Source organism: Staurois parvus, unplaced genomic scaffold, assembly GCF_062004578.1.
Source record: "Staurois parvus isolate SC_StPar_1 unplaced genomic scaffold, SC_StPar_1.0 ptg001451l, whole genome shotgun sequence".
NCBI classification, from domain to species: Eukaryota; Metazoa; Chordata; class Amphibia; order Anura; family Ranidae; genus Staurois; species Staurois parvus.
In genome coordinates, this window is record NW_028319247.1 from 645,776 (window position 1) to 667,903 (window position 22,128).

Here is a 22,128-nt window from a genome sequence, read left to right on the forward strand (position 1 = left end):
AGCAGACCTTTGCTTCCTCATGTTAGAGCTGCCTCCCATTGACTGGTGATCTGATGAATGGTGGGGGAATTATAAAGAAGTAGTAGGAGAGGTGCTGGAAGAACAGATTAAAAGAATGAATGTAGTAGAAGCAGGGAGTTCCTTGTATTGCAGGTTCCCAGCTACAGCTTAGTCTCCAGCAAGGAGAACAATGAGCAGCACAGTAGTGACCTCTTCAAATATGGTGAGACTAGCAGTAAGAGGCAGCGGTGCCTTAGATGATATCGTGCAGTAGATATACAGCTGAGGTTCAGGAAATGCACTGCCAATTCAGGAATAATGCTAAGGAGAACTGTTCAGCATTTGGCTTTGGCAAAACAGCGGATAAGATAGCATTTCTTCACATTTTCGGTCCTGGTCTACTTCTTATTTTTTCACCATGTAAAGTCCTACATTGATTTCTGAAGCAATCCATCTGTACAGTATAATGCAGTTAATACGAATAGGGCTGCAAGAAGGCCTTAAGGAAGGTCTCCCGTGTCCTTGCTCGCCCCACTGTTTAGCTACCTTCCCTCACAGCTGCATCTTTTTCTACGCAACGCTTGGGGTGATTGCACTAATTAGGGACCAATAATGTCTACACAGTATGCAGAATACTGTCTGCATAGTGACCCTGGGAGGAGGTGAAGGTCATTGACCTGTAAGATGGAAGGATTGGGGTCAAGTTGCTAAAACTGTATAACATACAAAAAACGTAGGGGTTCCATGATGTGGTAGATCTAAGCAAGGTCCGTCTGAAAAACTGAAACCCCGGGAAAGTTTCTCTGACTTTTTCAGTTTAAAAAGTGTTGTACAGAATTCTGATTCCTAGCAATCTAATGAGAAGCTAGTCGTCAGGACAGGAAGTTGGGCGACACAATAAATTGGTATAAACAGGTTCTATCCATTCCCCTCTCTATCCAATACTTAAAGCCCAGCTATTTATTAATCTTCTCAATCCAAAATAAAAAACTGCTACTTTAATACCCTCTCTCAAGCGCTGTCCCCACCAGGGGCAGACTGACCATTTGGAAACTCGGGCACTGCCTGAGGGCCCGAGTCAGTAGGGGGCCCCATGAGATGCCCCTGGTACCTTTTTCATAGGCTTTTTTGAGTGTGGGCAAGGACACAGGGGCCCCATGATCCCCTATTGCCCAGGGGCCCTATGATTTGTTAGTCCGCCCCCTGGTCCCCACAGATGTGAAAACTTGCAATCCAGCACCAGCCTTCTGCAGGGTTGAATGACGCCCAGCGTCCTTTAACCCATTTGGTATGAGAACATAGCATTGTTGGTTTGCCTCTGGTAGCCCACAAAGGAAAAAATGTGGTAAAGGGAGGACTTGAGCTCAACCAAGTTTTTGGTTGGATTTGGGATATTTTAATAGCTTGTGAGCCAAAAGGCCCTTTTTGCACCAAATTCTTCTGTTGACAGCGATATACAATGATGGTGAGACACCAACAAGGAGAGAGGCTCTTGCTTCCTGTCTCTTGGAATTTGTTTATGCAAGAAATATGGTTGCGGATGGCCAGATAGTGTATATACCCCATCATGCATTGCTTGCTTGTGTTAAAGTGATATTAAGTCATGTGGGTTTGTGGGTTTTTGTTTTTTTTTAAATAACAAGCATTTCATGCATACCTGCTCTGTGTAATGGTATTGCACAGAGAAGCTCCAATACTCCTCTTCTCAGGTCCTTCGCCGGTGCTCCTGGCACCTCCGTAAGTGTGCCCAGAGCAAGCAGCTTTCTCTGGGAGCACCAAAGCAGGTGTCTATTCACACACAGAGCCACGTCTCGGCCATGCCCCCTCTCTCCTGATTAGCTCACTGGCTTTGATTGACAGCAGTGAGAGCCAATGGCTCCCGCTGCTGCCTTAGCCAATCAGGTGAGAGAGTCCACAGAGAGCCAAGGCTTTCATGGATATTGCTGGATTGAGAAGGGGCTCAAGGAAATATTTGGGGGGCTGCTCCACACAGGTTTTTTTACCTTCATACATAGAATGCATGAAGGTAAAAAACCTTCGGACTTTAGAACAACTTTAAGTTTTTTGTATCATTACTATGAGAAAGCTTTGCCTTTTATCTTACTACCAAATGAGAATTTCTATTTATTCTGCTACATGTGTATTGTGTGTGTTTTAATCTTGCCACGTTCTTCTGTTGTCAGGAATTTAAGCAGTTCGAACCCAATGACTTCTATGTGAAGAATACCTCCTGGGACGATGTGGGACTCTATGACCCATCGCTTACTAAAAATCAGGTAAATCTCATTGTAATGCTATTCTGACAAGTATTCTGTCTTCTGAAAAAAACCTTTTTTAACCACACAAAGTGAAAATCAAAATTTGTACCCTCGTTTTTGACAGTAACAATCCCCCTCCCCCCATCCAAAGGTGCCAATCCTTAACTGGGAGCGGGGGTCAAAGGCTTAAAGCGGAACTTGACATTAAGCTTTCTTGGTCAACTCCTGGTGCATATTAGATATTGAATATGTTGGCTCTGCCTCCCTTGATTATATAAACAGCTACGGTCAAATATAAGGTCCAGAAACAAAGCTTTGTAGAATACCCCATACAAATGGATAAAGTGGCTTATGAATTATAATTTTCTTACTAACTGAAAAACTCTCTATAGCACGGGTGTCAAACTGGCGGTCCTCCTGCTCCTGCCAAACTACAAGTCCCATGAGGCATTGCAAGATAGTTCAAAGCATGACTCCCAAAGGCAGAGGCATGATGGGACTTGGTAGTTTGGCAACAGCTGGAGGGCCACCAGTTAGATACCCCTGCTATAGGCTAGCCACATATAGTTGCAAACAAAGACCAGCCATTCAGACAGCCACCCTTTCCATGAGACAAATGGCAGTTGCTGCTGACATGCCATTCCCATGTCTAGTGAAAATTGGCAGATGCCTATTAGTTAGAAAGATGGTAACCTGATACGCCTGATTTGAATGTTTTTTTTGCATGTTTGTGGCTGTCTGAAGTCTGAGTGTTAATGTGGGATTTTATAAAATTAACGGAGTTATTTAAAAATGCTCCCTGTTGGCTTTAGGTGTACTGGTGACCCAGTTACCAGCCAGCCATCATTTGTCGCCTCTCCCTTCATTCTTTTTTTTTTTTTTTTTTTTTTTTTTTGCTCCCAGACACGAGGCGCAGAGCAGACTTGATAGTTCTTTATGCTGTTAAAAAGCCTTTCATGCACATGACTGCTACTAAAACATTGTGAAAATGTCAGCTGAAAGCAATCAAGGGAGAGATTGTGCATTTTTCAGTGAGTTATTGTAATGTTTTCCTGACAAGTCATCTTGGACACAGTTTGTGGTATGTGTTTAGTTGTCTGTAGATGGGACGGTATAGATTGTGTCCTAGCAATACAACTCTTGTGGGAATGGGATAAGACGCACAGTGTTAGGCTTGTACTGAGATCCTGGTCACCCATTGCATTAATGTTTCGGTACATTAAGGCCCAATCGGCTGGTGGCTGGAGCAATGGTCATGCACTGTTGTTTTTTGTTTTTTTTTTTTGTTTTTTTTTTCAATGTGTGCCACAACAAATGGTTCACATCTGTGTGTTGAGGCACACTACAATAATCCGTGGTGTTCCATGCTATATCTAGGTGCCTTAGGATGTGTAACGCATTGCATGACTAACACTGGGTGTATGGGTATTTAAAAGTAGATCTGAATAAATATAGCTATGGACCTACAGGTAACAACATATGTATGAGAATGTAAGCGCTTTTAAATATTAGTGATATTAAAGGGATAAGTTCACCTTTTAACAAAAATAAATTTGCAGGTGTAAAAAATGTGCATTTATTACTTTTTGTTTGTGGAGCCTCTAAAGCACAGGTGTCAAACTGCAGCCCTCCAGCTGCTGAGAAACTACAAGTCCCATCATGCCTCTGCCTTTGGGAGTCATGCTTTTCACTGTCAGCCCTGCAGTGCCTTGTGGGATTCGTAGTTCTGCAACAGCTGGAGGGCCCCAGTTTGACTCCCCTGTTCTAAATCATCTGCTGATTGCTGGTGCCATGCACATCTCCTCCTGACCTGTCAGTATATCTGCTTGCTCATAAATCCTGTACAGGCAAGCAGATACTTACTGACAGGAATGCTCAATGAACTATGCAGCGTGGTAATTTATAGAAAAATAAAAAGCCGACAGTCGCAAAGGCTGCAGGGACTTGTAGTTTTCCTTGTCACAGAATACTGTGAATTTAACATTTTTTCAAAATTGTGACCTGCTAGCAAGGAGGAGAAGATTCACCCGCTACCTGTCAGAGCGGAAATCGGGAAGTGGTACAGGGGCTGATCCAATCATATAATCCTGAATATGGGTGTAACATGTTACAAAAGGTTAATTTATCCTTTTTAAAGCTTCAGGTTTTTTTGTTTTTTGTATTAAAATAAACTTAGAGTACCTACCTACTCTGTGTAATGGTTTTGCACAGAGCAGCCCCTTTCCTTTTTTTGGGTCCCCCTGCTGGCATTCCAGGCTCCTATATTTTGCTTCCTGATCAGATTCCTTTTTGTTTTCTTTGTCTTTCTGGCATACGTGTGAAAATAAAAGTGTACTATGGTGTCCCCAATTTTCCTTTTACCTGAACTGTAAAAGTGGTCCATCATAATTGGCAAATGAGCCTAAGGGTTTTTTTATTTTTCTTTGATTACTAAAAATTTTTTGTAAGTTGGTCTGGTAGTAATTTGCACTTTTCTTCTTCCCCCTTTTAGGACTACCGCACGAAACAGTTCTGCTGCAGCCAATGTCCATTCTCCTCCAAGTTTTTCTCCGCGTATAAAAGTCACTTTCGCAATGTACACAATGAGGACTTTGAGAACCGCATTCTGTTGAACTGTCCATACTGCACATACAATGGAGATCGCAAGACCTTGGAAATGCACATTAAGGTGTTTCATGCCCCCAGTGCACCTCAGCCAAACCCACCTCTCACCGCTTTCAAGGATAAAAACAAGTATGAGAGCCTTAAGCCGAAGCCGACAGACAGTGTGGAGCAGGCAGTGTATTATTGTAAGAAGTGCACTTACAGAGATCCTCTCTATGAAGTGGTGAGAAAACATATATACAGGGAACACTTTCAGCATGTTGCGGCACCATACGTCGCCAAGTGTGAGAAATCTGTCAATGGTGCTGTGTCTACAGGTGCAAATGCTAACGACGAAAGCAGCATTCAGTGTAAGCGCTGTCGATTCATGCCGAAGAGCTATGAGACTTTAGTCCAGCACATCATTGAAGATCATGAACGCATTGGGTACCAGGTCACAGCTATGATAAGCCACACCAACGTGGTCGTCCCCAGATCCAAGCCATTGATGCTGATAGCACCAAAACCACAAGAGAAGAAGCCCCTTGGCATGCCTCAGCGAATGGGTCCAATTACGCCAGCAAATATCCGACCTCTTCCTTCACAACAGATGGTCAATAGACTTGCGATACCAAAGCCGTCAATTAATTCCAACATGATGACTAACATGCACATGCAGCAGAACAACTATGGCGTTAAAGGAATCACACCAGGATATGCGGTTGGCCAGCAGATGAGGCTAGGTATGGGTGGCAATGCACCTGTGTCTATTCCTCAGCAATCCCAGTCAATGAAGCAATTACTTCCGGGTGGCAACATAAGGCCGTACCCCCTCTCAAATGATCAGAGGTCTCCTGCTCCACTAAGGTACTCTCTTCAGTCTGGAAACTCTGCTTTGTCAAGTAGCCATCTAAAGCCTGCTTCCATTACTCCACCCCATGTAGCCTCTCGTGGTATGGTCCAGACAAGTGCAAAGCCTCCAGGAGCTGCTTCAGCAGCTGCTGCAGCAGCTGCCAATGCCAATGCCACCTCGTCTACCCAGAAATGGAAAATCTGTACCATCTGCAACGAGCTATTTCCTGAAAATGTATACAGCATTCACTTTGAGAAGGAGCACAAGGCAGAAAAGGTGCCTGCGGTAGCAAACTACATCATGAAAATACACAACTTCACAAGTAAATGTCTATACTGTAATCGATACTTGCCAACTGACACCTTGCTAAATCACATGCTGATCCACGGGCTGTCCTGCCCTTACTGTCGATCGACTTTTAACGATGTAGAGAAGATGGCGGCTCACATGAGAATGGTTCATGCCAATGAAGAAATGGCGCCCAAAACCGATTCCACTTTAACTTTTGACCTAACATTACAGCAAGGTAGCCACACCAACATCCACTTGCTTGTCACCACATACAATCTACGGGATGCTCCAGCTGAATCTGTCGCTTACCATGCTCAAAATCAACCAACGGCCACTCCTCCTCCTCCTCCGAAAGCCCCAGCAAAGATTCCGGAAAAGGTGGAGCCCGTAATCAAAAACTCGCCACAGACTGCTGTGCCCTACAAGAAAGACGTAGGTAAAACATTATGCCCGCTCTGCTTTTCTATCTTGAAGGGGCCTATTTCTGATGCTCTTGCCCACCACTTAAGAGAGCGGCATCAAGTCATTCAGACCGTTCATCCTGTTGAGAAAAAGCTCACTTACAAGTGTATCCATTGTCTTGGCGTGTACACCAGTAACATGACGGCATCAACTATCACACTTCATCTTGTGCATTGCCGAGGTGTTGGAAAAACCCAGAATGGGCAGGATAAGGGTGCATCTATGAGAATAAATACTACCCATATAATGCCTGCAATGAAACGTCCCAATGACTTTGTAGATCTAGTGAATGTGAAGAAGCGAAAGCCAGACGAGGACCCAGATGCTCCGATTATTTTAGACGATAAGCCAGAGGAGCCACCAGTGGCTTTGGCAGTCGATCCAAAAGGGCATGAAGATGACTCCTACGAAGACAGAAAGACATTCCTTACAAAATACTTCAACATTCAGCCCTATGCTAGCAGAAGAGAGATCGAAAAGTTAGCAGCCAGCTTATGGTTATGGAAGAGCGATATAGCATCTCATTTTAGCAACAAGAGGAAAAAGTGTGTCCGAGACTGCGAGAGGTACAAATGCAGCGTTCTCCTTGGCTTCAAAATGAAAGAACTTAATAAAGTTGATCACAGTATGGATTTTGGGGCTGAGTGGATGTTTGAGAACATTGACGAATCCCAGGCAGCACCAAACGCAAGTAAAACCGTAGATAAGCGAAAACTTAATGAGTCTAGTTCCTCAGATAGTTCAGCGATCATTGAAGAAGATTTGAACGATGGTGTCACTGTCATTGAGCCTTCTCCCGAAAAGGATGTCAAAGAGCCAGTGAAACCCCCTAGTACAGAACCAGTGAAATCCCCTAGTACAGAACCGGAGTCAAGTCTACCACAGCGGGCCGAAGAGTGTCAAGATGTCCAGAAGGCACCCGCTCCATCAAAAACCAACAATCATTCTGACTCATCTGCTGAGATAATTCTAGACAATTCTGACGAGGAAGAAAAAGAAGAGCCACCTGCTTCTAAAGATGAAACCTCTCGTTCTGACAGCGCACCGGTTTCTCAACAGGTCTTTGAAATAGAAGACAGCCCAGAAGATGGCCCGGAAGACAGTCCAGCAGATGAGCCAACAGCGGTCAAGCCTGAAAATTCGGTCAATGATTCCAACCACAGCGAGGATGCTGGGAGCACCAAGGAAGAAGTGAAAGAACAATTGCCAGAAAGTGATGAGGAGCAAACCAAATGGAAACAGAATTCCGTGGAAAAAGTTGAAGAGTTCTGGTCTAAAGAAAAGTCGCCGTCGTTAAGCAGCTCATCTGCCAATGAGGAGAGTTTGTCAAACCAGCCAATGGATTGGCAGACTGGCACAAACGATAGCGAAGATGGGGATCACTTTAACATGACTGTTACAGATAAAATGCATAGCAATCTAGCAGCTGTTGGACTTAGCAGCCAGGAAGTATAGATTCACCGACTACTGCGTGCAAACCAGTAGCTGAAACGTTTTTCATTTACAGCTGGACTTTCCTTGAACTTTAACTGTCCCAGAGTGGTCAGTGACTTGCACGGTTGAAATCTCAGCTGCTGAAATATACCCCTTTAAGACCATACTTGTCTAGATTGCTTGTGACTTCCTCCAACATTGGGCACCTGCCTGATGCGAAGAGCAACAGTGGATTATACAAAAATGCACCGTTGTGTTTTATCCAAAAGTTCTTGTTCCAGCTTCCGTAGAAATAAAAAAAAAAAAAATCATTTTTTTTTTCTTTCCATAAAGTTAGCCTTCTGAAACGAAACCAACAAAACCACCTTGAGTTGTGGTTTCCATCAGCTGAACTGTGCGACACCCATCGGCTTTGCATCCTGACATTTTTTTTTTTTTTTCCTTTTTGGCTCACTGTGTATAGAATTTTTGGGGGATACTAATTTTTTTTTTTTTCCTCCCCCTGTCACGTATTCATTCTGAATAGTTAAAAATGTATATTTGTACAGTATTTTAGACTTATTCAAAAGTGAGGCTTCTAAAAATTGTTCTTGTGTACCCACTATAGAATTTTTTTTTTTTTTTTTTTTCTTTTTTTAATTTAGTGACGGCCTGCTGTGTAATTAATGCTGTATCTAGTTTACCTAGCAAAAAAGGCTTGAAACCGCTATAATTCAAGGAGTTACAAAAAAACAAAAACTCAAAAAAAAAAAAAAAGTTTAATATGTAATTTTGAAGAACTTTTAGTTTTTGCACATAATCCGTACAATCTCAGAATGGAGCCTGGACTTTTAAGATCGATCTCGGTTGTTGTATTAGAATTATTCTTCCTATTTCTGTCCCGTTAAAGCCCCAGACAGTAAGGACTTTGGACAAGCTGGTGTTTTGGAGGAGAAAGTATTTTTAAAGTGCACAAGCGGCCTACCAAATAATTGCGGCATCCATTTTTTTTATTTTATTTTTATTTTTTTTTAAGTGCCTCCTCCCTGTATTTTTACCAGGCAAGTTTCTGGTGAGCAGAGGCCTGGACTTGTTGATTAGGCACATTATTGGCCGCCTATTGCACCTGAAAGGTAGGTACACTTTATTCTAGGGAGGTCCCAATGCAAGACAAAGTATGCCAGTTATTCATTTTTTGACACCTTTTAAAGAAGAGTCTGTAAAAAATATGTATTGTGTTCAAGTACCCAAAAACGGAAGACACAATGCTGTATTTTGGTTCTTAGTATATTTAGTTCACACCCACCTAGTGATGTTCATTTATACCATCTAATATTTGACACAATGTTGTAGTAGTATTTTGTGATCTTTCTTTCCCTTTGTATTCATTTAAGCATCTAAATAAATAAAAAAAGCTGTATTGTGCTTCACGTGGACCTTTTGCTTCTCTTCTGTGTATTAATGGTTTAGATTGCTAAAACCGTACCTGAACCCCAGGCAGATATGAGTTACACATTTTTGCAGCTCTGTGTTACAGTACAGTTGCAATACAAGAGGGTTAAGAGCTTACAATCTAATAGGGTGGGTCAAGTGGTACAAAAGGTAATAACTGTGAGGGATGAGCTGATGGAAGAGCTAAAAGTTCAGTAATGTGTAAGGTGGGATAGGCTTCCCTGAAACGATGAGCTTTTAGGGATCACCTAAAGGCAGCCAGAGTAGGAGATGGCTGGACAGATTGGGGTAGAGAGGTCCAGAGGATGGGAGAGGCTCTGGAGAAGTCCTGGAAATGAGCATGGGATGGGAAGACAAGTGAGCTAGAGAGCAGGAGGTCTTAGGAGAAGTGGAGAGGATGGTTTGGGTGATATTGATATTATACAGGATTTAAATTGCGCCAACAGTTTGCTCAGCACTTTACAATATAACGGGAGACAATACAGTTCAATACAAGAGGGATAGGAGGGCCCTGATCCTGGGAGCTTACAATCTGGGAGTGATATCTTGAGAAAAGATGGGTGATGCAGCTCAGGGCAGAGTTGTGAACGGCTTTGTATGTTAGTATTATGAATTTATTTTGCTTGGCAATACATTAATACTCCATTTTTTTATTTTGTAAACAAAGCGAACAATGCAAGTACCTGATTTTTTGCTTGACATTAGCCATTTGCAGCCCTTTCACAACAGAGCTGAGACTGGGAGATGGAGAAGCAGCACAAAGAGCCAGTCAGTTGTGCTGCATGGTTTATTTGTCAATAAGGAAGAGGTTTGGCTAGAGATGAGACTTGGGTGTGTTACTGAACTGAAATATCATGTCTCCTGCTGTACCACACAGGTGGCACTATGTGTCAGGGCTGTGTAAATAGCAGGGCTGGTTGGACAGCAAGACAAATTATTTATTTCAGGTACTTATATAGCGCCATCAATTTACGCAGCGCTTTACATATATATTGTACATTCACATCAGTCCCTAACCATCAAGGGGCGTACAATCTAAGGTCCCTAACTTACAATCATACTTACACATACTAGGGACAATTTAGACAGCCAATTCAACTACCAGCACGTCTTTGGAGGGTGGGAGGAAACCAGAGTATCTGGAGAAAACCCACCTAAGCACAGGGAGAACATGCAAACTCCAGGCAGGTGGTGCTGTGGTTGGGATTCGAACCAACGACCCGAGTACTGCCAGGCGGAAGTGCTAACCATTTAGCCACTGTGCTGCCCAAATCCTTTGGCAGTTTAACTGTATGGATGAGCTAAGGTTCAAACCAACCCTGAAGGAATTTCTGATGCTCTGTTCATTGAAACCGTTCATCTTCTGCCCTCCCCCCTGCAGCTGTACTATTCTGTTGCTGCAGGAATAAAATGAGCAACTTTACTAGTCAACGGCACTCGTCAAAAGTGCTGTCTATGCCTGCCTTTTCTGTCCCTCCTGTTCCCTTCATAGAAGCTTTTCTATTAGTTCCATAGTGAAAAGAGCTATATGAATGGAGGAGGCAAATCATCCTCTGGTCATAGATTACTTTTCATTGTGTGAACTGATAGTTCAGCTTCTATGAATGGAGCAGGGGGTGTAAAATACAGGCATAGTTGGTACTTTGGAAGCGCGCCTGTCACAGCTGCTGCAGCCCATATTAACCCTGGAGGTGGGAAATCTCAGCTCTGCAGAGGGTAACTGTGGGCAGAGGATTGAAAATTTAAATGAAGAGAGCAGCCACAAGCACACATTCATTTAGGTACCATCCCTGGTGCTAAAAAAACTTTAAACTTCAGCTTTGATCTTCTATTCAGCAGAATGGGTAAGGAGGAGAAATGACTAAGTTGCTATCATTACAGGGGAAAGTTGCATCTAGAGCTTTCCACTCCACATTTTGCAACTCCCTGATATCCTGTGTATTGTAAGGAATATTTTCAGAAGTCACTACCATTTTAGAAGTGGTGTTTCATCCATCTGTATAGAGTAAGGATGATGGATACATGGAATATAGATGAGCACAATGAGAAACTCCAGTGACCGCTACACCCAGACATACTGTAAGTCCTAGAGCAAAGGAGGAAATCACCTCTAAGTGCAGTATCCAAAAGACCCAGTATAGGGCCACCTACATTTAGAAAAGATTAAACAGGCTCATCTGTATGAGCCGACCAATCACTCCCTCTGTCTGTGGCGTACAACATGGGCATGCGTAATGATGTCTGTACTGTAAGTCCTGCCCTTATTCACACCCACTTTGTATTTGGGTTTCACTTTCCTCACACCTCTTTTTGAGATACTCCCAACTTTTTGAGGCTCCTCCTAATAGCTATGGAATATATGAGGTCCTTGGATGTCAAAAGCAGCAACCTTGTCACTAAAGTATTGGTCAATGAATAGAAATCACTAATGCAGTGCAAGTTTTCAGATATGAGTCTACTGATGCGGCAATAATTTTGTTATTACTTTTAAAGGCTTTCAGTACACCTTTAGGAAAAAAATTAACAAATGCACATTTCTCTGCATTTATTATTATTATACAGGATTTATATGGCGCCAACAGTTTACTCAGCACTTTACAATATGATAGGAGACAATACAGCAACAATACAAGAGGGAAAGGAGGGCCCTGCTCCTTGGAGCTTACATTCTAGGAGGGATTATCTTTTCCCACAGGGGCCCACTCAGTGCAATGTCAGGCTTCTGCAGACATGTCATCCAGCTTTCTACCAGTATCTCTGTATGGGCTTTAAGTTGGAAAGCTGGAGAAAGTGGTAAGACTGACGGCGCTGATAAGTGCACTTATACTCCATTGAGATTACAAACCTCCTTCCACGGTGGCAGATGGCAATTGTAGTTTATCCGTTCACACATCCCTGTGTGAATAAATGACCTGGCTTTCTGTAGCGCCGTGCGTTGATTATAGATGTGACTGCGGGAGAGAGGACCCCCTGCCTGCTTTCACAGGGAGTAGGGTGTGTTACCAATTATACCCTAAATATGGGTGTAACATGTTCCTAAAGGTGAACTTGACCTTAAAGTAGAACTATAAACAAAACTTTTTTTTTTTTTCCCATTTTGGATAGAGCCAGGGAGAGTTATAACCCGTCAGTTTTTTTTATTCTCGCCATCTGTGCCCATTGTGGAGATTTACTTTCTTTTTCTGTCCCATAGCCACAACAGGAAGTGAGGAAATCCCTCAAATTTAAGGGAATTTCTTGTGGACCTCCAGGCCACCAGAACTAGTGTCCCCGTTTAGAGGATTTCCCCTCTATTACTTTTCTGCAGACAACCCAAAATTTGGGATTTTCTTTTACTTTCATACTGGGTAATGGTAAACAGAACAAAAGAGGGTGAATTGTAGCCTAAAAACAAAAGTATAATCTGCTGCTTAGCAGTTCTTGGATGTGGTGTCTGCATCAGTTTTCTCTTTGCAGGTTAAGGCCTGAATGTGAATTTAGGAGCTTTTGGCAATTTTTTTTTTTTTTTTTTTTTGGCCAAAACCCCTGAACTCAACTCAATAAAAATCTGTATCCATGTACACAAACTTTGACCAGAATTTAGGATCAGCTGAGTTTAGGGGCAGTTAAATGTTCATCTGCTGAACGCGATTCGTCTGCGTTCAGGAGAACATTTTGGCCACAAAATGCTAAATACGTCAACGCTAGCCGCTTTTAGCACTTGGGCGGTTATTTGTGTCAGTTGAAAAACTGTGGCCAATCGAATGAATGTCCAAGTACTAAACACTTTACCACATTTACACGGTTTTGCCACGTTTAGCGTTTTTTTTCTGCTGCCAGGGGAGCTAAACTTCTAGGGGAGCTCATGTGTTCATGAGGCCTTAGAACAGAAAAGCAGTGTCGGTCCTTTTGAGCTGACAATCCCAACATACCTCATGTATTTGAGATGAACAAAGGCAGACTTATTTGAAGTCCAGTCTGTATAAAAACCATGACTTCCTCTATAGATATAGTACAGTGAGTGTTGTCACTTGAGGGCAGGAAGGGTGCTACTGTCAGTATCGCACGGTGGGGAAAGCCTGAAAATACCAATGCGTCCACCACAATTCAGTATCTAAAATGATTTTTGCATTTAGGTTTATTGGGGAAGGTTAAAATAGGAACGGCGTTAAAGAGGAACTCCAGGTATGGCTATTTTATAGCTTGGCCATACTTTGCTAATGACCCTGGAAGCTGGAAATCACGGAAGCAGACACTACTACTCCATTGACCTCCACTTGCTTCTTGGTCCTGTGCTGAGTGGCTGGTTTAATGCTTTCTGAACACTAGAGGTTGGCTGCTTGGAAGGTGCAATTTAGAGAATGCTTTGCATTCATTCACAATATGCAAAGTGTTCTCTGATTGGATTGGAAGGGTGATATCAGGCTCTCCACGTCTTTCAATCAGAAGCACACAGCTTGGTGAGGGCACAACTGGAGAACAGCGGATAGTGGCGGTGGGGGACTGTAGAAAACGAGGTCGGAGAACACCCTGTGCAATATTATTCCACAGAGCAGGTAAGTATAACCTATATTTTATTTCAGTAACAAAATAGACTTTACAATCACTTTAAAGTACTATTTAAAGAGGAGCCAAAATATGCAAAATGTACTTGTCCATGAGTGCAGTGTCAGCAAGCTTCTTAAATTGGCTGATATCACTCCTGGTCATGGGAATTAATTCATCCTGGCACCAAGGCATGCTGAGGATGTTTGCAGGAGGAAAGGTACAGAGTCTTCTCTATTACAAACCTGCCAGCACTTTCTCAAAATTGCTTTGTTGTGAATATATATGACTATTAAATGTGGGTTCCCAATACCTGCCTACACATGTTTGTTTGAAGGATCATTTATCCTAGTCCCACAGATCAGATGTCGCCAAGCATACCTACCTGCAATAGAACAGAGTGAGGTAAATGAAGCTTTAGCCCTGTTGTGTAGGCATTAACTACCCCTTATTTCTTCTATCTAAAATGCCTGGAGGTTCTTTAACATGCACCTATAGTGGTTGAAAATTCCACCAGTGTAAAACGTGGGCCTGGTTTTATCTTCCTCCCCAGAGAAAGTTGACCTACAGTCTGAAAAATGAACGAAGGCCAGGTAGGAGATCTAAGTGCTGTAAACCAAGATGCTGAATTGTTGACTATGGCCTATTGTCGTCCGAAAGGGTGCATGGTAAAGAAATAACAGAAACTAAGTAGGTCTCAAAGTTGACCACGTGTGCTGGAGTGAATACTTGCAGTAGCATTCTGTAAGGGTAATCATGCACAACTAGTTTTTGCATTGTGGCAATTGGAACCAAGCACAGACTAGAGAGTGCCAATCGTAACCTAGCAATGGTGATCCTTACCAAAAGGGCTCAAGGAAAGTGGTAACAAAGCACAGTGGTCATTAATACACTTATGTACGTGATGGGCATTACAAAATAAATGGTCGATTGTGAAGTTACACTTAAACGCCATGATCCACTTAGGTTATTCGTACAATGTCAGGTTTTCTGAACCTCTACACCACAGGTGTCAAACTGGTGGCCCTCCAGCTGTTGCCAAACTACAAGTCCCATGAGGCATTGCAAAATTGACAGTTACAAGCATGACTCCCAAAGGCAGAAGCATGATGGAATTTGTACTTTCGCAACAGCTGGAGGGCCACCAGTTTGACATCTCTGATCTACACCATCAGTGTTCTGGTTAGTTGGTGGTTGGCTGTAATATATACTAAAAAACCTCCAAAAATGCGGTTTTCAGCTCCAGCAGAAGATCTAATTCACTTTATAGCCCCACCCTACATGGAAGGACAGGTGCGATTTTCGAAGGCACAGTGCCACACTGAAACCTAACCCACAATCCACCTTTGCTCTATTACCTTTATCAATGCTCACACATGCGTCTTCAACATCACTCAGGGAGAGGTAGAAAACAAAACATCAAAAACATTAGTTTCGAGGTAATGAGTAGTACCACGTTTTAAAATATATTGTTTTTAATATTTCAGTGTATGCTCTACAGCTGTTGTGTGGAAGTTATGTGGTTTAGAAACCGCTAGAAGCATTAAAATGTAGAGACCATTACTATAGCAGAAATACATCAAATGCATTTCATGGGTCCAAGTTCAGCAGTAGCAATGAGGGAGGGAAAAGTTAGTTCAGTTTTTTTTTTTTTTTTTTTTAATGTAGTCATGGTTCTGTCAAAATAATCTTCTGTTCTGTAGAGTGTTGGCAGCTTGTAGATGTTCTGCTTCTTCATTACTTGCTAAAAGAAAAGCAAAAAAACACAATACTTAGGATTGGGAATGGCATCAATGCACTCCAAAAGTTACATTTTTGTTATAGGAACATTCTGGTAGGTCAAGTCACCTTCTGCCTTGCTAGTGCTTGGAGCTCCATGAACCTGATGTCCATGTCCTGGATCCTGGCTCTGTTCCTTTCTAAAGTTGGTGTCTTTCCTCCTGTCCAATTTGTAATTATTATTATACAGGATTTATATAGCGCCAACAGTTTGCTCAGCGCTTTACAACATAACGGGAGACAATACAGTTCAATACAAAAGGGATAGGAGGGCCCTGCTCCTTGGAGCTTAATGTTTATAAAATAAGATCTTCCAGGAAAGTGAGGCATCCTGTGGTACTCCTAGCTGGTTTATGTGGTTTCCTTGTCAATTTTTGTACTATTATTCCTGTGCCACCATCTATCTAGGAAGTAGCAACTCAATTTAGGTGATAACATCTATTGTATGTAAAAACCATATGGCTTTTGATCCCGTCAAGCTTTGGACGAGTGGGGCAAAAGTTAAATCGCATATCGGGTGTCTAGTGCTCCTCGTGAAGAGTTTTCTTAATTATTGTGGTGGCTATTATTACCAGTACAGAAATGGGTACAGGGAAAATCAGTCTTTAGTACTCCATTGCAATTTACTTTGCTATTACCCCTTGAGAAACTTTCAGGTTCTACTGCTGGCTACAGGAGTTGAAAATTGGCAAAATAATTCTTGTAGGTCAGCCTAGGATATATTTTCCTACTACCCCCATGAATCTGTTTTGTAACATGCATTAGACCAGGTGCAATTTATCCTGCGCTCTAGGACCCAGACTGGTGGCGAGTAGATGGAACCAAAACCAGAAAAAAAGCGATCACCAGTGTATTTAAATGTTGTGCAGCTCCAAAAAAGGCTGGAGAAGCCCGACCGATGCTGCAAAGTGAAACCAAAAACAAGAAGCGCACCAACCTTGCGCATTACCTCAGTAACCAAATTTATTAATTGAAGAATGGTACAAACAGCGAATAAAATCAGGCATGTAGTCCTCGAAGGGACTTCAAAGATAAGGAGCCAGCGCGAATCCCATCATGGGGGTAGACACTCAGTACAGCTGACGTGTTTTGAAGGCCATGCCCTCTTCATCAGCGCTTTTTTGTTTCACTTTGTTGTAACAAAGCATGACCAACGGCATGATCAAAAATAGAGGAGTGGAATCTGACTGTCAATGACCTCCAAGAAAAATTTTTTATAGTAGGTACCAGTCTTACTTTTTTTTTTTCTTGTCCATTGAAGTACACAGATTGCCTGTAGTCTAAAGAGCTGACTAATAGACCTACGTCCAAAGTGAAATGAGGCTAAAGCGTCAACCTGGGAAAATATTACTTGCTGCTGGAAAGCCCAAGAAGCGTCCACAGATCTAGTTGAGTGTGGGTGGGTAGAACCTGATCCTGGCAATGATAAATTTAAAAGATGGTTTGTCAGAGCCACCCTGAGATGGTTCTGCAAGACGACCATCCGGGATAACACAAAGGGAATCGGTCTTTCTAAAAGAAGTGGAGGCAGAGTGATGTCCTCGCACAAGCTGAAACCCATCCAAGCAATGCATGGAAATTTCCTTTTGGTTAACTAGAGCCAGACAGAGGGATTAAAGAACATTGTCCTGGTAGAACTGAAAAGCAGAAACAACTAGGAAAAAAAAAAGATGCTCTGGGTCTCCTGCAAAATCAGAAAAGGTACCTTAAAGGTTAAAGTAGCCAATGAAGACGATCACCTCATAAAGGGGATGACTACAAAAGAATATTACCTTGTAAATGAGAATAGAGAGAGGGATATGTCTCGTGCAGACTGCCAGCAGGAGTAAATTTAGCAACTGCCAGCGATTTCGAATGGGAGTCAAGTCGCAACTCTAGCAGCACAGTGATCGAATTATCAAAATACCAGAGAGCAATCTCAAACAGTACAAATTTTAAGAACAAACCGCCTCTGATCGGGTCTGATGATGGTCTGGCTTTATTAGGAGCCTCTTACGATGCATTTTGGACTGAATGCATCAGATGGAGCTAAGATTCTGATGCCTGTCTGTGGACGTAGTTGAGTGTTGTGTATTAGTACCTGTTCCATTTACATAATCGCAAAAATAAAATTGTTTTTTTTTTTTGGAGGTTGACAATGGTTTCCTTAGCCCCCGGTCACACTGACGCGATTTCAGGTGCAATTTGGGAATTGAAATCGTACCTGAAATCAGATCTAATGAATGTGAGTGTCTTCACATACACGATTTCAAAAGTAGTTCTTGTGTTACATTTTCTGCAGTTTGTTACAATTTCACATAGACTATAAAAGAAATTGCACTTCAGAAACGCAATAAATAACACAAGAAATCTTTGGGAAATCTTTAGAAAATGCGGCAAACAAAATGGCCAATTTGAAATTGCATCCAGTGTGAACCAAGCCTTAAGCCCCGTTCACACCAATGTGATTTGACAGTTAAAAATCACAAGTTGCACCCTGTTTGTGTCTATAGAACCGTTTAAAACTGCGACTCCGTCTTGCACCGATTTTGCAAAGGGTTCCTACGCTATTTTCTGGTGAATTAATGTGCCAATTGCATTGCAATGCAATCTGTGCAAGAAGTTGTACAAATGTAGGCACCCATGAAATCACACTGAATGGCGGCTTTGCAATCGCTGTACTTCAGCTATTGGTACGGGTGCCGATACTAAACATTTTCATGAGTGCTCGAGCTAATGCTCCAATACCTGAAACTGATACCTTTTTGTGGTGCAATTTAAACCCATACAAAATTAATAGGGTCAAATTGCACTGCAAAGAAAAGTATATGATTTGAACTGAAATGGCGTTACTTCAGCTGTGTTTTCCCTGCTGGTGGCAACGATTTGCTGTGCATTTTTGAACCACTCGTTTATTTGCTCCGCAAATTGCACCCGCAGGGAACCACGTGTTTTGGACAGCAATCACGCCACATGTGATTCTTTACAGTGCGGTTTGAACCCATTAATTCTGTATGGGCTCCAATCACACTGAAAAGGTAGTGATAATTGGTATCGGTGAGTACTTGAGCACAAGTATTGGTCGTTAACAAAAAAAAAAAAAAATGTATTGGTGCAATCCTCGTTTCCTTTTCCTCCTTCAGCAGGGGCCAGTATTACCAGAAGGTGAATGACTGTGTGTGTGTGTTCTTCAATGGATGAGAAAGAAATATACAGCTGTCACCAGAAAGTCAGTGGAAATCTATGACTGGGAACTACAGCTGCAATGAGGCACGGAGGACACAAAATCTAGCTAATATATATATATATTTTTTTATCTTCAGTTACAAAATCGTGTTGGTTCTAGTTTGAATTGCTTTGTCGATGTTTCTTTTTATAATTTTTTTATCTTTTTCTAGCATAAGTTAGTAGATTTCTTTGTTTTTGATGCAGAGGTAATAATATCTCAGAGGGTAAGAAGGAAAACTACGAGTTCTAAACCCTCTTCCACTTAATCTATCAAATGGGCCATGAACTGCTTAGTTTTTGAAATAAGATGTTGGCTCAAAGGGTACGATAGATAGATGGATGATAAGTAAAGAATTTTTGAATGTCTTATTTTCTGTAGATATAAGGCTCCATGCACTCTGGGGGGCGTTTTAATAATGTTAGCTGTGTAAAGTCACGTTAAGTCCTCATGCACATGGGACGTTTTTACAGCGGCTGTTTTTGGCTTTTGATGTTTTTTTTCTACAGTCAGTAAACCCCCCAGCATGTTATCCTATGTGTCCATGCACACACAGACTGTAATCAACATTTTTTGGCAGGGATGATTTTTGGCTGGAAAAAAAACCCAGAACTAGTGGGTTTCAATAGGAGTTTTTTTTAGCTGTAAAAATGCCCTAAGGCTGAAAAACGCTGTAAAATGCTGCCAACCGGCATTTTTGGACATTTTTTTGACAAAAAAAAAACGCTGCTAAATGCTAATGCAAAAACGCTAAAAAAAAAAAAGCTGAAAAACTGGTTTTTAACATGACTTTACACTGCTAACGGTACCAGCGTTATCAAAACACCCAGTGTGCATGGAGCCTAAAAATGTGAGTTTTTTAGCGTTTTTGTAATAAACTACAAAGGAAAATGTGAGAGGTGAAATGGTTTTCTTAGGGCCATAAAAACCTTTAATTAGAGCTTGTTTTTTTTTTTTTTTTTAAAGATAGAGCTCTTACCTTTTGAGCTATCACCTCCCTGAAACATGGCTCACTCACCTAATTCAGGAAACACAGGCATTAGTGAAATCGAAATAAAAGCATTGGGCAGGATCTTTAAATGACAAGACTTAAGCGACGTGGTATTTGAACTCTTGCTCATTTGTAGAGCTTCTTAACCACTAGCCGTCCACCTGCTGTTTATAAACGGCAGGACGGTGGCACTCCAGGGGCGGGTTCGTCGTTCATAAACGGCACCCGCCATTTCTTGCTTTGTGCACTCCCGATCCAGTGCCCGCTGTGTCCTCTGGACACAGTGAAACATCAATTGTCGGACGGGACCTCTGTACGAGGTCTCTATCATGTGATCGCTGATTGGCCAATTAGTGATCACATGCAAAGTAGTAAGCAAGACGTCACTTGTGATATCATTGGTTACTACGTGTGAAATCTGTGAATGATCACAGAGGTCACATGGTACAAGGCTATTCACAACAGCCTTGTACCATGTGACAAGCTGTGACCAATCACAGCTCCCTCACTATTTCTCAATTGCTGCAAGAATGCAGACAGAGAGAAGGAGAAATGATTGCTTTTACTTCCTATATGGGTGTAAAAGCAATCACTGTAAAAAAAAAAAAAAAAAAAATCTTCATCACCCCCCACAAGTAGTACAGTGTCAAAAAGATAATGGAATACATTTCGGCTAAGATTTATGATGAAAGATTATTTATTTGCAAAATTTTATAAGAAAAACACTTTTTTCAAAATTTTTGGACATTTTCATTTACATCGCAAAAAAAAATAAAAATCCCAGCGTTGAATAAATACCACCAAAATAAAGCTTTATCTGTCTCAAAAAAATGTTAAAAAATTCATACGGGTATAGTGTTGCATGACCGCGCAATTGTCATTCAAAGTGTGATAGTGCTGAAAGCTGAAAATTGCCCTGGACCGGAAGGGGGTAAAAGTGTCTGGACGGGAAGTGGTTAAATCACAGGTACCATGTTGTTTATGCTGCTATTTCAAAATTATAGGGCATTAGCCAACTAGACATATCATCAATTACGGGAACACAATTCCACACATTGAGAGAGGAGAAGTGGTTTGTCCATGGATTTAAGGCTTTAATTCAGGAAAATGTGAATGCTTGCTTTCTTTAAAAAGGTAGAGCTCTTACCCTCTGAGCTATCACCTCATTTCTAGAGTAAAGGAATCCACTGTCCAGTTGAAAATAGGTCATTAGCCAAATGAAAAAAAACAGGGATAGAACTATAAAGGGGCATGTGAAAAAGCTTGCCCAGAACCACAAGACTTTAACTCAAATGGATTTTAGCTCTTGTCTTTTCTTTTCACTAGCCAGAATTATTACCCACTGAGCTATTCCCACTTCTTAAACACAAAGCACCTAACCAGAGAAAAGATGTCATTATCGAAATAGTAAAATAGCTTGACTAAGACTTTAAACCACAGCCAATGAGATACAAGTTCTCACAGAAGTGAGTCCACTCCTCACCTTTCTGTAAATATTTGATTCTCTCTTTTCATGTGACAACACTGAAGAAATGACACTTTGCTACAATGTGACGTAGTCAGTGTACAGCTTGTATAACATGTAAATTTGCTGTCCCCTCAAAATAATTCAACACACAGCCATTAATGTCTAAACCGCTGGCAACAAAAGTGAGTCCACCCCTAAGTGACAAGGTCCAAATTGGGCCCAATTAGCCATTTTCCCTCCCCAGTGTCATGTGACTCGTTAGTGTTACAAGGTCTCAGGTGTGAATGGGGAGCAGGTGGGTTACATTTGGTGTTATCGCTCTCTCTCACTCGCTTCTACTGGTCACTGGAAGTTCAACATGGCACCTCATGGCAAAGAACTCTTTGAGGATCTGAAAAAAAGAATTTTGCTCTACATAAATATGGCCTATGCTATAAGAAGATTGCCGAGACCCGGAAACTGAGCTGCAGCACGATGGCTGAGACCATACAGCAGTTTAACAGGACAGGTTCCACTCAGAACAGGCCTCGCCATGGTCGACCAAAGAACCATAAGGCTTAAAGTGGTTCTAAAGGCATAAGATTTTTTTAACAATGCATAATCTGCATTAAGGTGGTAAAAACCTTCCACTATCAGCTCCCCCTCGCTCCTCCCTATACACTTACCTGGCTGCACTTCCAATCCAGTGCTGTGCCCATTTGCTTGCTCTTTCTCCTCACAGGACTCAGGTGCCCAGCCTGGTCACGAGTGAGCTTGCATGTCCGCCCCCATAGTAAGCACTTCCTATGGGGGCAGACACAGAAGAGGAGGAGCCTAGAGTGCCGGAGGGGGAAACCAGAAGAGGAGGTT

General features: G+C 42.0%; 1 protein-coding gene and 1 long non-coding RNA gene across 3 annotated transcripts in view; one reads left to right on the forward strand and one right to left on the reverse strand.

Annotated features, from left to right (window-relative positions):
* ADNP (activity dependent neuroprotector homeobox) overlaps positions 1-9,290 on the forward strand; it is a 42,698-nt gene extending 33,408 nt beyond the window's left edge. For both annotated transcript variants that reach the window (XM_089662267.1, XM_089662268.1), the window contains exons 4-5: positions 2,184-2,276; positions 4,750-9,290. In XM_089662267.1, coding sequence (XP_089518393.1) covers positions 2,184-2,276; positions 4,750-7,902 — 3,246 coding nt within the window. In that variant the 3' untranslated portion in view covers positions 7,903-9,290. The remainder of the gene's footprint in view (positions 1-2,183; positions 2,277-4,749) is intronic.
* Positions 9,291-15,293: 6,003 nt separating this feature from the next.
* The window catches only part of LOC149435907 (uncharacterized), an 88,006-nt gene continuing 81,171 nt past the window's right edge, over positions 15,294-22,128 (reverse strand). Inside the window, exon 5 of the long non-coding RNA XR_016308351.1 lies at positions 15,294-15,580. This is a non-coding gene — a long non-coding RNA (uncharacterized LOC149435907). The remainder of the gene's footprint in view (positions 15,581-22,128) is intronic.